The 18296-nt window shown below is 33.8% G+C and overlaps 2 protein-coding genes across 3 annotated transcripts; one reads left to right on the top strand and one right to left on the bottom strand.

Annotated features, from left to right (window-relative positions):
• Nucleotides 1-859: 859 nt before the first annotated feature.
• Nucleotides 860-5356, top strand: LOC107629655 (Zinc finger (CCCH-type) family protein / RNA recognition motif (RRM)-containing protein). 2 transcript variants are annotated; one of them, XM_016332493.3, is made up of 9 exons: nucleotides 860-2645; nucleotides 2724-2903; nucleotides 2997-3182; nucleotides 3285-3373; nucleotides 3469-3720; nucleotides 3812-3989; nucleotides 4188-4403; nucleotides 4497-4585; nucleotides 4689-5356. In XM_016332493.3, exons 1-8 carry the CDS (start codon nucleotides 1597-1599, stop codon nucleotides 4558-4560), a joined length of 2214 nt encoding a protein of 737 aa, XP_016187979.1. In that variant the 5' UTR covers nucleotides 860-1596; the 3' UTR covers nucleotides 4561-4585; nucleotides 4689-5356. The 2 variants fall into 2 exon arrangements, with proteins under 2 accessions (XP_016187979.1, XP_016187980.1); XM_016332494.3 differs by having other exon boundaries at nucleotides 880-2645; nucleotides 2997-3176.
• Nucleotides 5357-10289: 4933 nt separating this feature from the next.
• LOC107632526 (putative calcium-transporting ATPase 11, plasma membrane-type) lies at nucleotides 10290-17324 on the bottom strand. Its single transcript, XM_088510209.1, has 8 exons — nucleotides 17010-17324; nucleotides 14947-15001; nucleotides 12884-14835; nucleotides 12614-12772; nucleotides 12188-12359; nucleotides 11808-12103; nucleotides 10515-11060; nucleotides 10290-10467 (listed from the first exon to the last, which is right to left on the bottom strand). Exons 1-7 carry the CDS (start codon nucleotides 17181-17183, stop codon nucleotides 10746-10748), a joined length of 3123 nt encoding a protein of 1040 aa, XP_088366335.1. The 5' UTR covers nucleotides 17184-17324; the 3' UTR covers nucleotides 10290-10467; nucleotides 10515-10745.
• Nucleotides 17325-18296: the final 972 nt, after the last annotated feature.

The raw sequence follows: 18296 nt of genomic DNA, 5'->3' as shown, positions 1-18296 counted from the left end.
TATGAAATTTTACATAATCAATTTGTACGATGGAATTGTCGTAATTTTTTTTAGATATTGACCAAACTTTGATGTAATACTCAGTTATTAAATTTTAAAATATTTTTTTAAAATTTTAAAAAATATCATAAAAATTTAATAATTGAGTATTACACAAAAATTTAATTAATATCTAAAAAAAATAGCTTGGAATTATATCAATTTTTAACAATTAAATTGATAAATAATTCATAATTTATATAATAATTTTCTTTATATTATAAATATAAGAAAATTTTGACATGGGATAACAAAATTCAGAGAGTAAACTAGATAAAAAAAAAATTACCTGATTTAGTTAGTGTGTATTGAATAATAAAAGAATTGATGAATTTGGTTATTTTTGTGGGGGTTATTGAAAGAAGTAAGAGGAGGTATATTTTTATCTCCAAATACAAGGAGACAGGAGCACACGCACGGCGTCTCGCGCTTGTTGGTTGTTGTTGATGATGTTGTTGTTGTCCTCGTCGTCCTTTGCCTTTTACCATCCTCTCAAAGGACATTCACTCACTCACAAGCTTTGTGGATTCAAGGGGCATCGACGGGAAATTCACATTCATGGTTATTGTTGTTGTTTCTGCAACAACTGCACCCATCTTCTGCATTCTGCAACTGTTACTGCAACTGCATCAACTTGTTTGCATTTGCATCTGTCACCAGGTTTTAAATAAGGCGGTGGTTTGGCTTTTCTAGTAATAATAATCACTCTCTTTGACCACCCCATTCTCTATCTTTGAACTAATAAACTCACCCTTCATCTCTCTTCATTTCAAACACAACACTAGTCACTATATATTTATATATATATATGTATCCTTTATTGGGTAAGGCCTTACTCTTATATTTCATATTCAATTTGGAAAAAAGGGGGGATTTTGATTGACATTTAGTTTTGGATTTAGAAGGAGCTTATTAATTGTAATATAAATGATTTAAATAATAAATAAAAATGGAAAAAAAGGGTAACTTGTTTTGTTTTTGTTTTTTTGTTTATTTTGTTTCTGCAACTTTAGCACTCATTACTTCTTTATAGAGAAATTCAACCACCATGTTATGTCCCTCTCTCTATCTCTCCCTCTTTTATTAATCAAAGGGTAAACTGTAATCACCTTCTTCCTCCTACTCCATATTAATCAACCACACGAGAATACTCCTTTTTAACACTTCACTTTTTCCCCCCTCTCTACTACTACTTACTACTATTACTACTTCTTCATCTTCATCATCATCTTCCTCTCTCTCTCTCTCTCTCTCTTTTTCTTCTTTTAACTTAGCTTTTTTTTTCCCTCTCTCTTTGTGTGCCTCTTTTTGCAGGAAGAATATGAGAAAGAAACACACTGTGCCACCACTCATCTCAACTTGGTAGGTAGCTCTTGTGTGTGGTTGAGAAAGAAACTTTACTTGTAATAGAGAGAGAGAGAGGGGGAAAGAGAAAGAGAGAGAGTGTTACATACACACGCACGCACATAAAAATTGGATTTTTAGAAGTGGGGTGAGTTGAAAGTTTGTCTTTGTGGAAGAAAGTAGCAATCTTTTTCCCTTGTTTGCTGGTTTGCCATGGATGGTTACGAAGCAACTAGGATAGTGTTCTCAAGGATCCAAAGCATGGACCCTGAAAACGCTTCAAAAATCATGGGTCTTCTTCTGATTCAAGACCATGGTGAGAAGGAGATGATTAGGTTAGCATTTGGACCAGAAGCTTTACTTCACTCTGTGATTTCCAAAGCTAGAAAAGACTTAGGTTTACCTTCAAACTCTCCTCCTACACCTTCAACTCCACCATCTCCATCACCTTTTCTTTCAGCTTCTACCAACCCGGTTAACATTTCAAGGCAGAACTCAACTTCTTCTTCTTCAAGGCTTGGTAGTGGGATGAACCTTCCACCTGCTCTAACCATACCAAACCCTTCTTCTTCTTCTTCAGCTTCTTGGGCTGCCATGTCTGACCTTCAAAACCCTGAGGACTTGATGAGTCCTAACAACTTGGTTGTTGGTTCTTCTTCCACAACTTCATCTTCTCTACCCTTTTATGCAAATGGAGGGTCAGATCCAATTGATGAGTACCAGTTACAGGACCAGCTTTCATTCTTGAATGATGGTTCTCCAAATTCTACTCTTGCTGCGGCTGCTTGTGGTGGTTCACACCATAACAAGAGCCATGATTTGTTCTACCCTCACTCAGACATGGCTTCTAGTCCTACTGGTGCTGGTGACCCCTCTTTGTTCCCTTCTTATGGCTGGGGAGGGCCTCTTCATAGGAGAAGTTGTTCAGTGAATGATGCTTGTTTGGCTTCGGAGGATCCCAATTCCGGGTTTGGTTGGAAGCCTTGTCTTTACTTTGCTAGAGGGTACTGCAAGAATGGCACTAGCTGCAGGTTCCTCCATGGTGGTGGACTTGGAGAAGCTGATGGTGCTGCTGCTGCTGCAATGGTTGGTTCTCCAAGCAAGATTGAGATGATGGAGCAGTGTCATGAACTTCTCAGATCTAAAACTGCTCAGCAACAAAGACTTCAACTCATGGCATCTTCAAGCTTTCCTTACTCTTCAAAGTGCATGAATTTCCTCTTACAACAACAGCAGCAGCAGCAGCAAAATGATACTCAAAGGTGAGGTTTTAATTTCTCATGTACTCAAGTTAATCAACAACTTGAATTCTAATAATGGTTTGCATAATTTGCTAATAGGGCTGCGGCTGCGGCTTTGATGATGAGCGAGGACTTACACAAATTCGGAAGATCGAGGCTTGAAAGGAGTGATTTCTCTTTGAACAGCCCTGGCATGGTCAACCCAGCTTCCAGGCAGATCTATTTGACTTTCCCAGCTGACAGCACTTTCAGAGAGGAAGATGTTTCCAACTACTTCAGGTTCTTCTTTGTTGCTACTTAGCTTACTCTTTTCAAACTTCAAATTTGCTATACTCACTTCATGACTTGTCTTTTTGTTGTTCAAACTTGAAGCATTTATGGGCCAGTTCAAGATGTGAGAATCCCATACCAGCAGAAGCGCATGTTCGGATTTGTTACATTCGTTTATCCGGAGACTGTGAAGCTCATTCTCTCAAAAGGGAACCCTCATTTTGTGTGTGATGCAAGAGTGCTTGTTAAGCCTTACAAGGAGAAGGGCAAAGTTCCAGACAAGTACAGGCACCTACTCATTCTTCTATAGTCTTTTCTTATCTTTTTTTTTTCTTTCTTTCTTAATTGTCTCACACAATAATGCTTTGAATTTTGAATTTGATTTTGTAGGAAGCAACAGCAACAGGTAGATAGGGATTTTTCACCTTGTGGCACTCCTACTGGACTAGATGCTAGAGACCAATATGATCTCCAACTAGGTAGATTCATAATGCATTCATATATATAACCTTCTTTTGGTATTTGTAATCTAGCTTATTAGTCCTTAATTGGCAAAAATTTGGTGTGTTTTTAGGAGGGAGAATGTTCTACAACACTCAAGACATGCTTTGGAGGAGGAAGATGGAGGAGCAGGCTGATTTGCAGCAAGCTCTTGAGCTCCAAAGTAGGAGGTTGATGGGTCTGCAGCTCCTTGACATCAAGAAGCAGCACCATCATCGCGCCCTCTCCGCCGGAAGTCCGATACCATCCCCAACACACTCTCCTAACATGTTCAACCAAACCCTTGTTCATCATTCGTTTCACGGCACCCCGGATTCGCCGGAGGGTATGTATATGTGCACACACGACACAATGCCGTTGCTTGCAGCTACAAATTTGTTGGTGTACACATATTTATGCTGTTTTGATTGTTACAGAGAATGGATCAGCTTCTGCTCCAAGTAGCACGGCACCGGTTTCGGTTATTGGTCAACAGACAGTCAACATATCTGTTGGCAAGGAAGTTGGAACCAATAATGGAGAGAATGGATATAGTGAAGGCAATGGCAATGGCAAGCAAAGTTCAAGTCATGAAGACAGTGATCTACAAGAATGGTATAGAATTTTATTCTCATTTAGAATAATTACCAAAAGGGTACTACAAGAATAGCAAAAAGGCCTTTATTTTCTTTTTTGCATCAAATTCCCTCTTTTAGTCCATGCACAAAAATTTTGTGCATTTATTCAGGTCTTCCCTTTTTTATTTTTTATTTAATTAAAGTAGTTAAATATTATTGTATGAATAAAATGCAGTTTGGAGCATAATCTCCCTGATAGCCCTTTTGCTTCACCTACAAAAGCTGCTGTTGGAGATTACATGGCTGCCTTCAACAATGGACCTAATGAGGCCATTGATGCAGATCCCTCAGCTTCTTCTGCCAACTCCAAATTTGGAACTAGCTCTCTACTTCCATCAGCATCTGCTCTTGACATGGGTTCATTCAAATCCTTTAACTGCCAAATACCTAGGTACTCAACTACTGATGTTACATTTATTTAAGCCACGAATTTCAGTAACCATTAATAAAGTTTTGAACTTTGGAATATGTTTTGAAACTTTAGGTTCTCTTCTGGCCATGGAACTATTGGGATGTTAGCCGGGACCGGCGGCGCCATCGGCATTTAGTTCCCCGTTCCCCGAGTATTTTCGGGTAATAACTTGGGATCATTTTATTTAAGACCAAGTTCTTGATTTGGAGATTACCTTGTTGAATTTAAGTAATCTTTTATATGGTTCCAAATATGATTTTGCAGGAAGAGAAGAAACACAAAAACAAATCTTGTAGAGAATCACCAGCACCGTGGCCATCACCATCAATCATCAATACTATACTACTTACTACCATACAAAATGCATACGTAAAAAGCAGTTTCAGTAAAGGAAAGTGGGGCATGTGTTCCTTCTTTTCCTTTGGTAGCATTATTGTACCATTTTCTTTTCTTTTCTTCTTTTTCATTTCTGTAGTAAGCTGAACCACAGGTCTAAAAAAATAACACAGTTAAAAAAAAAAAAGGAATCAAGAGTCTCCAATGTGTAGTAGTGTAACTCCTGGCAGTGTAATTTTCTTCTTTTATCTTTTATTCCCCTCCCTTTATCATTGGAGGATGATGTAGTAGTTATTAGAAGATATCCTCTTTAGTGTCCTATGTTGCCATCACAGGTAAAATTTCTAAATTCTAAGTCCTTATATTAATGTACAGCTGAAGCATAACTCAGTAAGAAAGAAAAGAGAGCATGCATGCAAATTAAAGTTGGAGTTTGTATAACTACAAGGCTGATTGATTCAAATCCCACTACCCCATGATGGGAAATTTGAGTTTCAAGGCCAGGAGTGAAGAGTGAGTGAGTGAGAAAAAAAGGAATATGTATAATTTGTTAATCTTATTATATTAGTAGCTGGGAAGGGTGTTTTTTTTTTTAAGTTCCAATATTTCTGTTGCAGATTTTATGTTTGTACTTGTATCACTGCTCTACTTAGTTGTTACACAGAGTTATGAAACCCCTCCTTAGATTACCAGAAGACAAAGAAAAGAGAAAGATTTTAGAAAAAAAAAAGGAAGAATGAATCAAAAGTGAGTTTCTTTAATTTTTAGAGCTTAATTTGTTTTCTTATTTTTGTTTTTGCCTCTTTCTAGTTATTCTCTCTCTCTCTCTCTCTGTCTGTCTTTAATCATTTTGATTTCTTAAAGATGAGAATTTGTCTCTTTGTTCCTCCAATTATTCAAGCTCAACATGTGTATAACTCATTTGGGAGATATTCTTATAAAGACATTTTGGCATTACAAATCGTTAGATAAAATAGTCAAATATATCAAATCATCTAACTGTAGGAGTAATTAACTATTTACCACCTTATTTTTATTGATTTTGTACTTAAAAGGTGTAATTTTGAGTTTGTTACACAATAAATACAAAACTACCATGATAACTAATGATTTAAAAATTAAGGGGTTTGAATTTGAACAAAAAAACAATGGTGGGGTAATGAGAAATTTTTGCCATTATTGGAGGGGGGGGGGGGGAAAGAAGGGTGTGGGGCCCAGAAGAAGGGCACAAGATCACATGGGGGTGTTGCTGACACTGCAAGTGGGCCATTTAACATTTATATATTGCCAGGTTGTGAATGGGTCCTACCCACCAGCACCTACCCATGTGAGTGATGCCACTTTCTCTCACTATATCTATATAAAAATCTATAGATACAGCATTAGTTAATCTCTCTCCTTGACAGGAAAGGACATACATACACAGATCTAAAAGTAGGGGTAGATGCCCACACGTATGACAAAAGTGGCCAGTTTTACTGGGGAATCTTTTGGGCTCTGTGGTCTTGTGACTCTCTCATAACATCAAAATTATCACATAGTCATAGTAATAGTACAAACACTTGTTTTTCTTACTTACTTACTGTGCCCTTTTCTCTCTCTCTCTCTTATTTCATTTACCATGTTTAAAAATCTTTATATTTAAGAGTTCTAGGTGATGTATTGTGTAGGGTTAAGGGGTTTTGAAAAGAGGAGTGGCACCACCTAGTGGATAAGCACAAGCCGTCATGTTAGTTGGTTTGTCTTCACAAGTTGGTGTGTGTTTCGCTTCATTTTTTTTAGAACAATCACTTTTTGTAAAAATTACTTTAACTTGTTGAATTATGTTGAGTTTGGTTTGAATGTTTTTTGAGTTTGAGAACGGTTTTTGTTTATGTGAAACAAAGTAATTATTTTTCGAAATATAATCACTAAACACAAGATAATTTATGTTTTTTTTTTTAAAATTAAAAATGAGATTCAAATCCGTGACTTCTATGTCATTTGAACTATAATTTGTCGGTATAAGATAATTTATATTAGCAATATAACATTTATATGTTAAGTAATTTTATTACATGATATCTGCTTTAACAATTTAAAAGAAAGATTTAAAAAAAAAAAAGACGTATGTAAAATTTACACTTTAAGTTCAAAAGAGATTATTAGGCTCTAAGAATTACATCGTTTATCACTTTAAGTATCAACATTTGGTTTCCCAATTTGACCTTGGGCTATATAATAATAATAGAGGGAAACTTAGGTTAGACTATTAAAATACAAAGTTACAAACCAAACAAGATCAAATTTTCATAACGAAGCAGAAACTCAGCTGATAACTAAATTGATTCAATTATATTGAGGATCATGTCATAACCATGCAAGACTATTTTACCCTCAATGGTGGTGATTGGTAACATGTGACTAGAAGCAGTGACTTTGGTGAATCCCAGGTTCGAGTTTTCCTGGGAGTTAACGAACTGATGAATTGTGGTTTTGGGGACTAAGTTGTGTGTGCATAAATAAAAGATATTAATCTTGTTCCCGATTTTGACGAAGACATGTTTTCACATGTCATGGCCTTGTTATGTGGCATGTGTTACATTTGTTAGTTCTAAATTCTAATGGCTTAGAACTCTAGAAAACATGGGACAGTGTTTTTTTTTTTTTTTCTTATACTCAAATGTTTTTGAAATTTTTTTTGACTAATAATCATGCAAAAATGGTATTTTTGGACTAAAAATTCAGTCATTATATATCTGTGTATAAATATATATATATATTAATTAATTTTTATATACACATAATATTATCAATAAATAAGGAAAAATATGGAGAACCAATAAAATATTTGTACAATGCGTACAATGAAAGTTTAGAGAGTATTAGCGATATAACCATTAGTGTTACATTTTTTCATCAGTTTAAGCTTTTGGGATGAGTGGTATCATGACATGGTATTAGAGTTTTAGATCCGAAAAGTCAAGAGTTCGATTTTTGGTGAATTCTAAAACTAAATATTATGGGTGATGTTCATTTTATAACTCATATAGGACTCTATCAATAATTGTGCTCAGTAACTAAGTAATCATCATAGAAATAGACAAAATGTTGGTTCTCTTCACCTAGTTTTTAAGATTTGTAACTCTAATCTTGTCTTGCAAAATAAAGTAGCACGACATAACTAGGTTAAAAAAAAGTTTGTCCATTTTCATATAATTGATGCATGTTAATGGCTTGCCATCTACATCACGTTTGATAAAAAGGAAAGAGATTTTTTTATATATTTTGTGAGTGATAAATTTAAAAAGCTGAGTTAAATCTTGAAGTCAAAAGAAACAGTTTTAATGTTTTATTGACATTTTTTGTTATATATATACATGATTTTGGGGATAGGGGATACAGCTTATATATATCGTGGCTTCTTTTTTGTCATGTAGTAATAATATTTAATATTTAATTTTGAAGATAGTGACCACTGATCTTTTTTTTTTTCTCCTTTTCTTTTTCTTGAAAAAGTCATTAATAGCCCATATTTTCTGTGTCTATGGCATTAGACTTTATGTGTACCGAACAAAAAGAAAAATCTTTGGTAGATTGAAATCTCGGAAAGGGAAGAATGGCATGAATAAACCTGAAAAGGGAATTGATAACTAAACAAAAACAATTGCAATTTGCAATAAAGTAGTTACATCACCATCTCATAGTAATAATTATTAATTATAAAATATTAAATTGAGAAATAAAAGGTGTCTATATAGGATCTACATTCCATAAGTTGTTATTGTCTTATTAATAAGATGCATGAAAATTATTTAATGAAATCACTAATAAATAGAATGAAGGCGTCAAAGATATTATATGGAATGTGCATAACATAATAACATGAACATGATAATGTTGGCATATAGTTTTGCAAGAATATTGGGGTGTGCATGTTATAAATAGATAGACAAATTTAAATTGCACATGGACACACGTAAACATGTCAGCACTTATATACAACCACTATTCCAAAGTGTATGTTGAGGATAAAGAAGAAAGAATGTGCCATGCTAACACCACATAACACACATCATACTTCTTCTTTTAGAATCAAAACCCAACAACTGTTGGTCAAAAGGATTATTCAGTTCTATCAAGGTTTTGAGTTACTTATGATGCAAAATTTTATAACAATTTACTTCATAATCTTTATAAATAATATGTATATCCGTTAGCAAAACTCTTATATCAATTCTACCAATATTTAACAGCTCAATTGCTTTGTTTGCACTAAAAGACAACCTCGTGTTGAAAATATAAATGTCGTTGACAACACTTAAAAGTTTCACACAAACAACCCCCCAAAAAAAAACTATATAACTTGTTGAAAAAAAAAAAAAAGCTCAGTTATTATTATTCATGCTGAAAAAGTAGAAGAATCTGCTAAATTATTTTGTTAGAAGTATCTCTATATGAACTATGCAGGATGGTCGGTTGGAAGTTGAGATTGATGAAGACAAATTTTTGGAGAAAAATACAAATCTTATTATTATTATTATTATTATTAAACAAAAATAAGAATATTAGCTGAAGGCTGAAGTTGTCGGAGTTCTCACACAAAAAATAGTAATTACTCTGAGTCTTACATTTCTTCAAATCAATTAATGAAACTATACTTGATATATACGTCAAATAATTAATTTAGGACAATACAATAGGAAGGTATGTATGCTTTGAAACATGGAGCTTTTCTTTAAAGATGAAATTTCTTTTTTGTCTCACGAGGAATCGCCATAACTTATAAATATTCTTCACACAACGAACCACGTGTTTCCAAATATGTCTAAATCCTTGCAAAAAGATTAAAATAAATAAATTCATTTACATACAACTCAAGTAACCAAATGAGTCATCAGGCATGCATGTTTTTTTTTTAAAGTAAATATATTTTTTATCTTTGAAATATGTCAAAAATTTTAAAAAAACTTTTAAATTTTATTATGTTTCAATGTTGTTACTAATTTTTTTTATTTGCATCAAATATACTCCTAACAGCTAAATTTTCAAAAAGATTACGATCAATCCAACAATAATACATGACAACTATGTCTACTTTATTTATTTGAAAGTTGTTATTGTGAAATTATTACTGACTAGTCATACATTTTTTTAAAAATAAACTGTAAAAAATATATTTGATACAAATCGTAAACTTTTTGAATAAAATTAAAACAAAATAAAATTTAAAAGTATTTTTTAAAGCTTTTATTAAATTGTAAAAGTAAAAAATATATTTTATCCTTTTAAAAAAATAGTGCATGTTGTTAAATAGTAATAAGTCGCCTTGGAAATCATGCTAAAAGCTAAAAGTTATGTAAAATTCTAAACTTTTGTAGTTATAGTTGTTACACTACAATACAAAAATAATAAAATACAATAGTAATCTCTAACAATGTTAAACTAATTAATGATTATTCTTAACTAACGAGTAATGAGTTTATTAACTCAGTTGAAGACATCAAGCACGAGAAAAAAAAATAATGGCAGAGAAGACAAAAATAACAATTGAAAAAAAGATAGAGTAATAAGTATTCAAGTTGAGCTCTTTTACTTCAAAAAAAAAAATTCAATTTCAAATTCGGCCGAATAACTATGCAAAAATATCCAAGGGCTTTCACTCCTTCATTCAAAAAAGGAACTAAAAAACTATAAATATTTTATGGACAAAAAAAGAGCCTATTAACTTTAAACAATTATACTGAACATGGCACAATATGTAACCTTCCAAACTTAAACCCCTAAGAATTTCAGTCCAATACAAAGTTTACTACAAAATTACAGCTCCATGGATTTTTTTTTTCTTTCATTTCTTATAAACTTCCGAAAGTAATGGCTACCCTAATAAAAAAGAATGAGAGTGCACCCAAAAAAATTGGAATTGGGATGGAGAGAAATGCGTAAGAGGAATTTATGATATATCTTCATTATGAAAGCTTATAATGAAGATCATAGTGTGATGGTTCATGCCATGTCAGGTCCACTTGGTAGCTGCTCGTAGCCATCATGAGAAGCAGGTTGATAATGAGAGTCAGTGGTACCAACAGGAATGCATTTTAGGACAACAGCTATCACTAAACTAACCGCACCAATCAACACGCTGAATAACCACAAGTCCTTACTCAGTGGCACTGTTTGTGCAAATGTTCCTAAAAACTCAACTATTACCACTTGAAATGTTACTGTTGATGCTATCACCACAAGGAATACCCAGCTGCTCAACATGCCTCTTACAACATTTATCTTTTCCATGTCACGGCTATTTATCTCGTTGAACACCTATTCATTTCAAATATATATATGTTATTTATGGATTTGGATCCTCTAAAGTTTGAATTTCATTTTAGAGAGTAAAGTGTGATCTTCTATCCTTGAATAGTTTCTCTTTCATATTTATTATTGGTCCCACCTATGAAATCAATGGTGAGAGATCACACTTTACTCTCTAAAGTGAAATTCAAACTTTAGAGGATCCAAATTCGTTATTTATGTAATAATATGGGTGTATTCAAACACATCATTTAATGAAAGCAAGCAAAACAATGTAATATGTCAACTCTTTATCTGTTAAAAGTGTATTATACTAAGTAACTTTTGCAAGATTAAGATTACATGAGAGGTGGTTAGTTCTATTATATTGCGAGATGTTAGATGGCTCGGTCAAACATATCAAATTATCTAACTGTTTATAATATCATCTTCAGATAAAAATGTTCTTTCGGAAGTAAACCACCTATATGAGATTCGACAATTTTATATTTTGTAAAATGGTGATACTAACATGTCTTATAAACATGTCATTAACATTCTCTTTATGTGGATGAATGTAGGTATCACAAATCAAGGGGTGTCATCTTTAATGTAACCTAATTTTAAGAGACTTTTGAAACTTGGCCAAAAAAAGTAACAACATTTTTACCATAAAAATAGTTTTGATAAAAGCTTAAGACAATTGTAGACACATTTACTACACATAAGCTTAGGGAAAGAAATTTGAATGCAAAAGTAAGTTGACTGATATGGTACCTGGCAAAACACAAAGGCGTTGAATATGACAGTATTGAGTAGGGTAGAATCAGAATCACTGAGCTTGAGAATCTGTTTGCCGCGAAATTTGAGTAGCAACAGGACAATAGTTTGATAAATACTCTGACCAATTATGTTCCTCCACATGACAGGGGTTATGAATTTGGTGTCCTTTCCAATAGGTGGCCTCTTCATGAGTCCACCATGGGGAGGTTCAGTAGCCAATGCCAATGCGCCAAGTGTGTCCATGATCATGTTCACCCAAAGCATTTGAACAGCGGTAAGAGGAGCAGAGCCTGATAGATTTTGTATTGAGATTAGGAAGCATGACTATGACCTTGAAAGTGATTGAAAATTGAAAATAATATTATGTGTAATACCTGAGACACATGCTGAAACAAAATTTAGCATGAGAGCTACAACGTTGACTGTTAATTGGAACTGAACAAACTTTTGTATGTTTATATAAACAGAACGACCCCATTTGGCAACATTCACTATGGTGGCAAAGTTGTCGTCCATTACAATCACATCCGCATTCTCTTTTGCAACCTACAGAACATGGAGGTTTACAATGCTTAGCACAATAGCATGCAATGGAGCATGTAATGAATTCACACATTTATCTAGCATGGAATAATTAATGATGAAATATACTATCTGTTGGTAAATTTTTTAATGAAGTACCCAGATACAATTATATTCAGATTCATTAATCCAATGATATACCAAAAAGTTAGGTAAAAAGGAACTGAGGAAGTACAATGGAAGTAATCCATGATATATAGATTGTGTGCATGACAAACCTCTGTCCCTGCAATACCCATGGCGAGTCCAATATCAGCCTCATGTAATGCTGGAGCATCATTGGTCCCATCACCTGTCACTGCCACAACTTCATTAAAATCATTCCTCAAATGGGTTACTAATTTGTGCTTGTCAAGAGGCAGGGACCTAGCCATCACCTATACAAATAAACCAAACAAATTTTTTAGGGTTACCATGTTTGCTAAACATTAAAAAAGTAGCTATGGAACATATAAATAAGAGAATCAAGATGTGGAATTGGAATGAACCTGTAGTTTTGGTATGATCTCCTCCAACTCCTGCTGGCTTTTATTCCTGAATTCTGGTCCCTCAATAGCAATTCCATCTGTCAAGATGCCACATTCTTTAGCAATGGCTTTAGCAGTATTTATGTTATCACCAGTTACCATTCTAACATTGATTCCAGCTTCTAAACAAGTCTTCACAGCTTCTTTAACTCCAGGTCTCACTGGATCCTTGATTCCAATAATTGCTACGAATGTGTAGTTATCCTCAGGGATGCCATTACTTTCAGAAGAAGATCCTTCCATATCCTTGAAGGCAATGCCGAGTGTTCTCAGAGCCTCACAAGCAAAACCATCTATTACTTCTATGATGCTCTTTCTCTGTTCTTCATTCAAGTCCACCACTTTCCCATCTGCATTAATAACCTTGTTACAATTCTTGAGAACTATTTCTGATGCTCCTTTACAAAATGCTCTAGACTTGTTGATGGTGCCATCAGGAAGGGCCACAAGCACAGACATCTTTTTTCTCTCAGAATTGAAAGGCTCAACCTTCATTATCTTGTACTTGTCATTGTAAGATTTAGAATCACCTCCCAACATCAATCCGCATTCCAACAATGCCGTTTCCGTGGGAGTTCCCATGACCTTGTTCTTACCATCTTCCCCTTTGACAATCTCAGAGCCTGTGTTCTGAAATATAGACTGCAGAAAGAGATCAAATATCTCTTCAGGAACAAAATTCTTCAAGACACTCTCACCATCACCCTTTTTTATTGCCTTGGTTTGTTCACATATCCATATCTTGTCAACAACCATGTGATTTGTTGTCAAGGTTCCTGTCTTATCCGTGCAGATACAGCCGGCCGAGCCCATCGTTTCGCATGCCGAAAGGTGCCTTACAAGTGCCTTATCATTCATAAGTTTCTTCATTGCAAACGCAAGGCTTAGTGTGACTGCCAAAGGAAGTCCCTCAGGAACTGCCACAACAATTATGATCACAGCAGTGGCAAAGAAATTGAGAAGCTTTGATGCATCATCCATGGACCAATGAGCAATCTCATGATGTTTTACTTTATCCAACAAGTACCTTCCAGTCAAAACCAGGAATGTTAGGACTGCAAAACCAAGTCCTATCTTTCCTATAATTGTGGCAACACCATTGAGCTTGACCTGAAGTGGTGTCTCGTCATCACCTCCTTCATTCAAAGTATCCATCAATTTTCCCCATTCAGTTCTCATACCAACAGAAGTCACTAGCATCTTTGCAGAACCATCTTGAACGGATGTCCCTGATAGAAGAAAAGGCTTCTCATGATCAACATGCACTGCTTCACTCTCACCGGATAAGCTTGATTCATCAATCAACAAGCTGAAACCTGATATGAAAATTCCATCTGCAGGGATTACATCTCCTATTGAAAGATGAACTATGTCTCCCACCACAAGTTCATAAATCGAAACCTTCTGTCTTTTACCCTCTCTTGTGACTTGGATTCTGACATTCTTCTTTTCTTTATCCAAATCTTTGAATTGCAAACTCTGTCTGTAGTCACTGATTGAAGTGACAAACACCACTAACAGAATGCAAAGTATAATTCCAACTCCATCATACATACCTTTTGGAAAACCTTCCGTTGATATTCCAACACCTACTGAAATCACAGCACAGACAATGAGGATCATGAGTGTCAAATCTTGCATTGCATCCCAAACAAACATCCAGAAGCTTCTTTGCGGCTTCTCTGTGTACTGATTACAACCGAAGATCTTCTGTCTGTGTGAAATATCCTGTGAATGAATACCATCTTGAAGAGACACACAAACACGCTTAGCTAAACCTTCAACTCCTTCATTGCGCTCCAAAGATTTGGTGTCATGAGAATGAACAATTTCCGCTAATTCATCTGGCTCAATTCCAAAACCCGCTTCTTGTACCTCTTTGGAGAGCATGTACTCAGAACTACGGTTTCCAGCTGTGTGAGAATTTGGAAAAACAAAATAGTAAGTAACAGAAGAAGGGGGAATTTGTGTTGGTGACATGAGAAAAAGACGAGTGAATAATGGGATTCAAAAAATGCAAATACCGCTAATGAATTGCAATGCTGCTTTTTGCACATAGAGAGCCACCCTGACCTTTTCCTGTGGTCAAATATAGTTGAGGCATAAGCATGGTGTGATAAGAGAGACGGATAATAAATGCATTTCATGCAACGTTAATCAGAAAGAGTTAGGAAGCACGTGGAAATGAATACTATTTCTAGCTACAAACATTCTGCTTACGCCACCAAGATCATAATATAGTATTTTCTTGTTCAAGAATAAGCACAGTGATGACAGACAAATTAATATTATTACACCATTAATGAAACAACCAAAAGTGTAGATATATGTATGATACCATTATTGGAAATTAAAGGGGGAAAAAAGGGAAACATAGGTGAACCAATTCTGTTCATATGAAATTTTCCAAAATAGAAGTGTCACAGGCAGAGCATATAGGAGCATTTTCGCTATCATCATGGCAAAGTAAATGTTTGATATCATTTGTGAATTGCTCGGACAAAGATCATGATAGCATGTTATTAAACTAATAAAAGTTTCATTCTGTATTTTTACTGAAAATTGGACTTTTTTTAAGAAAAAAATTTTCTAACTATATAGCATGCAAAGTTTGATCGTGATCTTCACTCTTCAGCACCATGTGATCTAGGTTCAGGACAAACTATTGACGTGACTCTTAACAAATAAACAAAGATGGAATAGCAAAATTATATTGCTTTGGTTGACCGGTGGGTATATGAAAATCCATGGCTACTCCTATAGGATGTAAATGATCTCTACCTTCTTGTTTTTCCATGTCTATAGCAATACAACTATAATTATTCTGTTAAGCCTGCTTTACTATGACAGAATCATTCGCTGATTAGCATACACAAGAGGAAACCTTTGTATACAAGGTTTATGGACACTACTTTGACATTGAAAGTATAACAATAACTGAGATTTAGTTACTATAACTGTACTATTGTGGTTTCCAATAAATTTTATCTCTGACATAAGAAAGTGTTACTTGCAGAAGTAGTTCTGTGAAACAGATCAACTGGGAAAAGGAATAAAGAACGAAAGTATTGCGGAAAAGAAGAAAACGACTCAAAGGTAGTGCTGTACCTCGTATCTATTCTGACATAATTACAGCATATAACGGGTTAAGTGTGGTCCATGGTCACGGGCCCATGGATAACATAAAATACAGGCACAATCATAGCCAAGTTTAAGGAGAAAACTTATTAATCAAGGATAATCATAGATATAACAGTACATTTAAGGTAGAATTTCCCACATATCCTCCTAATCCGATAAGCCAATAACTAATCTGTTGTAAGCAGCTCTAGTTAAGAATATGTCGTTAGCATGAATTACTGCATATACAAAATAAGATTTAAACTACTAACACTATTTGTAGCTGACCAATGAACCAATCTAAATTAGTTGGTAGAAACATATATTTTAACATGAAAAATGTTTCAAAAAATCATTGTAAATAATCTAAGCAAAAATAACCATTCAAATAATTTTTTATTTTTAAATCCATTCATAATTACGTTTGCATGAAAAAAAATGGTTTGGTATTTATAGAACACTTAAATAAATTATGCTAGCTCATGCCATCACTAATTAATATAGTAACATTTTATGTAGAGTCTAGCTACCATAATTTTATATGTTACGCTAAAATGTCAATCAGATAGTAACTAAGGTTGAAACAATTCGTTGAACTAGTTCATTATTTGAAATTTGTCTATAATTAATTATAGTAGAAAAAACAGATCAGAAACTGGAAGCTGAAATACTAAGTAGAAATTGTTAAACTAGAAATGGTTTAAGTCGAGAGAGAAGAACTAAATAGCTAGCTTCATTTGCACGCTAGGAAAATCAAACTCGGAATGAAAACAAAATTACAAAGTAAAAAAATCGCAGTTAGGTTTTCTTTGTGGCGCGCGCCATTTGATTTTTATTTTTCTGAGCTGGCAAAGAGTGTTAAAATTGGATCGAGAAGTGATGAGAGGAAAAAATAAAAACGAAGGAACGAAAGAATGAAGAAGAGAAGAATAATAATAATAATAATGCAGGGAAGTAATTGAGGAACCTGACTCTTCTTGCGCTTCTGTTCGGCGTCGGCGCGTTCGGCGAGATTGGCGACCATACGGAATCGGCGGCGGGGGTTCTTGACGACGGCGACGGCGGACCTCCATCGGCGGAGGGCGTCGGAGGTAGGGCGCTTGGGCTGAACGTAAAAGTTGTCTCTGAGGTACCTCTCCATGTTACTGATCACTGATCAAACCATGCAAATTATTTTGTTTTGTTATAACATTCAAACACAAAAGAAAGATGAGGAAACTTTCAAACATCGCCGAAGATAGCGGGAACTAGATTGCACTGGCAAATGGCAATCACAAATAAGGGTAAACATGGAAATTCAAATATATATTATATTTTTTTAAATTAAGAGTAAAACTCGAAACTAAAACTTTTAAACGAGGATGAAAAGACGATTTGAATTATCAAAATTCAAATATTAAGGAAGGAAGTTTCTTCCATCTCATGCATTTTCCTTTCAATTTTTCTGAATGTACCTTTGTTTTAAATTTTAGCGTGATTTTTCAAAGGTTCTATTATGAAGTTGTCTTCTTTTGAAAGACTATGTGCTTCTTTGGTGCCTTGATAGAAAATTATCCTTTTTTTAATGAAAAAAATATCTTTTTTATTTTTTTTATTTTTTATTATATTTATCAAATTTTTAGTAGTAAAAATAAAAATACTAAAAAAATTTAAAAAATATATTTTTTGAAAAACTATAATTTACTCCTTTTTAAAAATATTTTTAGGTATTATTGCCTGTTAGTCGATTAGAGAACCTGTTACTTAACTAACGTTAAAAATTTACGTAATAAATAAACAACAAAGTATTTTTTATATTATTATATACAAATAAAATTGATAAATAAAAATATTTTTTTATGAGAAATTCAAACATAAAATTATTTTTATTTTTTTTTAAATTCACCTAAATAAATCTTATAAATAAAAATAATAAATACAATGTGTATACTACTGTATTTTTAATGTGTATGTTAATTATTAAATTACTAACTTCTAGTTTATTAAATAACATAGGTCTTTATGTCAAATTCTCATGTTAGAAATAAACCAATAAGTTTGTCAATTTTATCATCATTTGAAAACCACATAAAAATCTATTTTATATATATATATAATTTTACAACCAAAATATGCCACATGTCACTTTCTCATTGTAATTAGAATTGCATCTTTTCCTCCAAAATTAAAGAATTCTCTTTACTAATTTTACAACCAATATATATATATATATATATATATATATATATATATAATTTTACAACCAAAATATGCC

This window comes from Arachis ipaensis, chromosome B3 (assembly GCF_059453495.1).
Source record: "Arachis ipaensis isolate K30076 ecotype BB chromosome B3, ASM5945349v1, whole genome shotgun sequence".
Taxonomy (NCBI): Eukaryota; Viridiplantae; Streptophyta; class Magnoliopsida; order Fabales; family Fabaceae; genus Arachis; species Arachis ipaensis.
The sequence above is the reverse complement of the archived record's forward strand: the minus strand, read 5'-3'. Positions and strand labels throughout refer to the sequence as shown.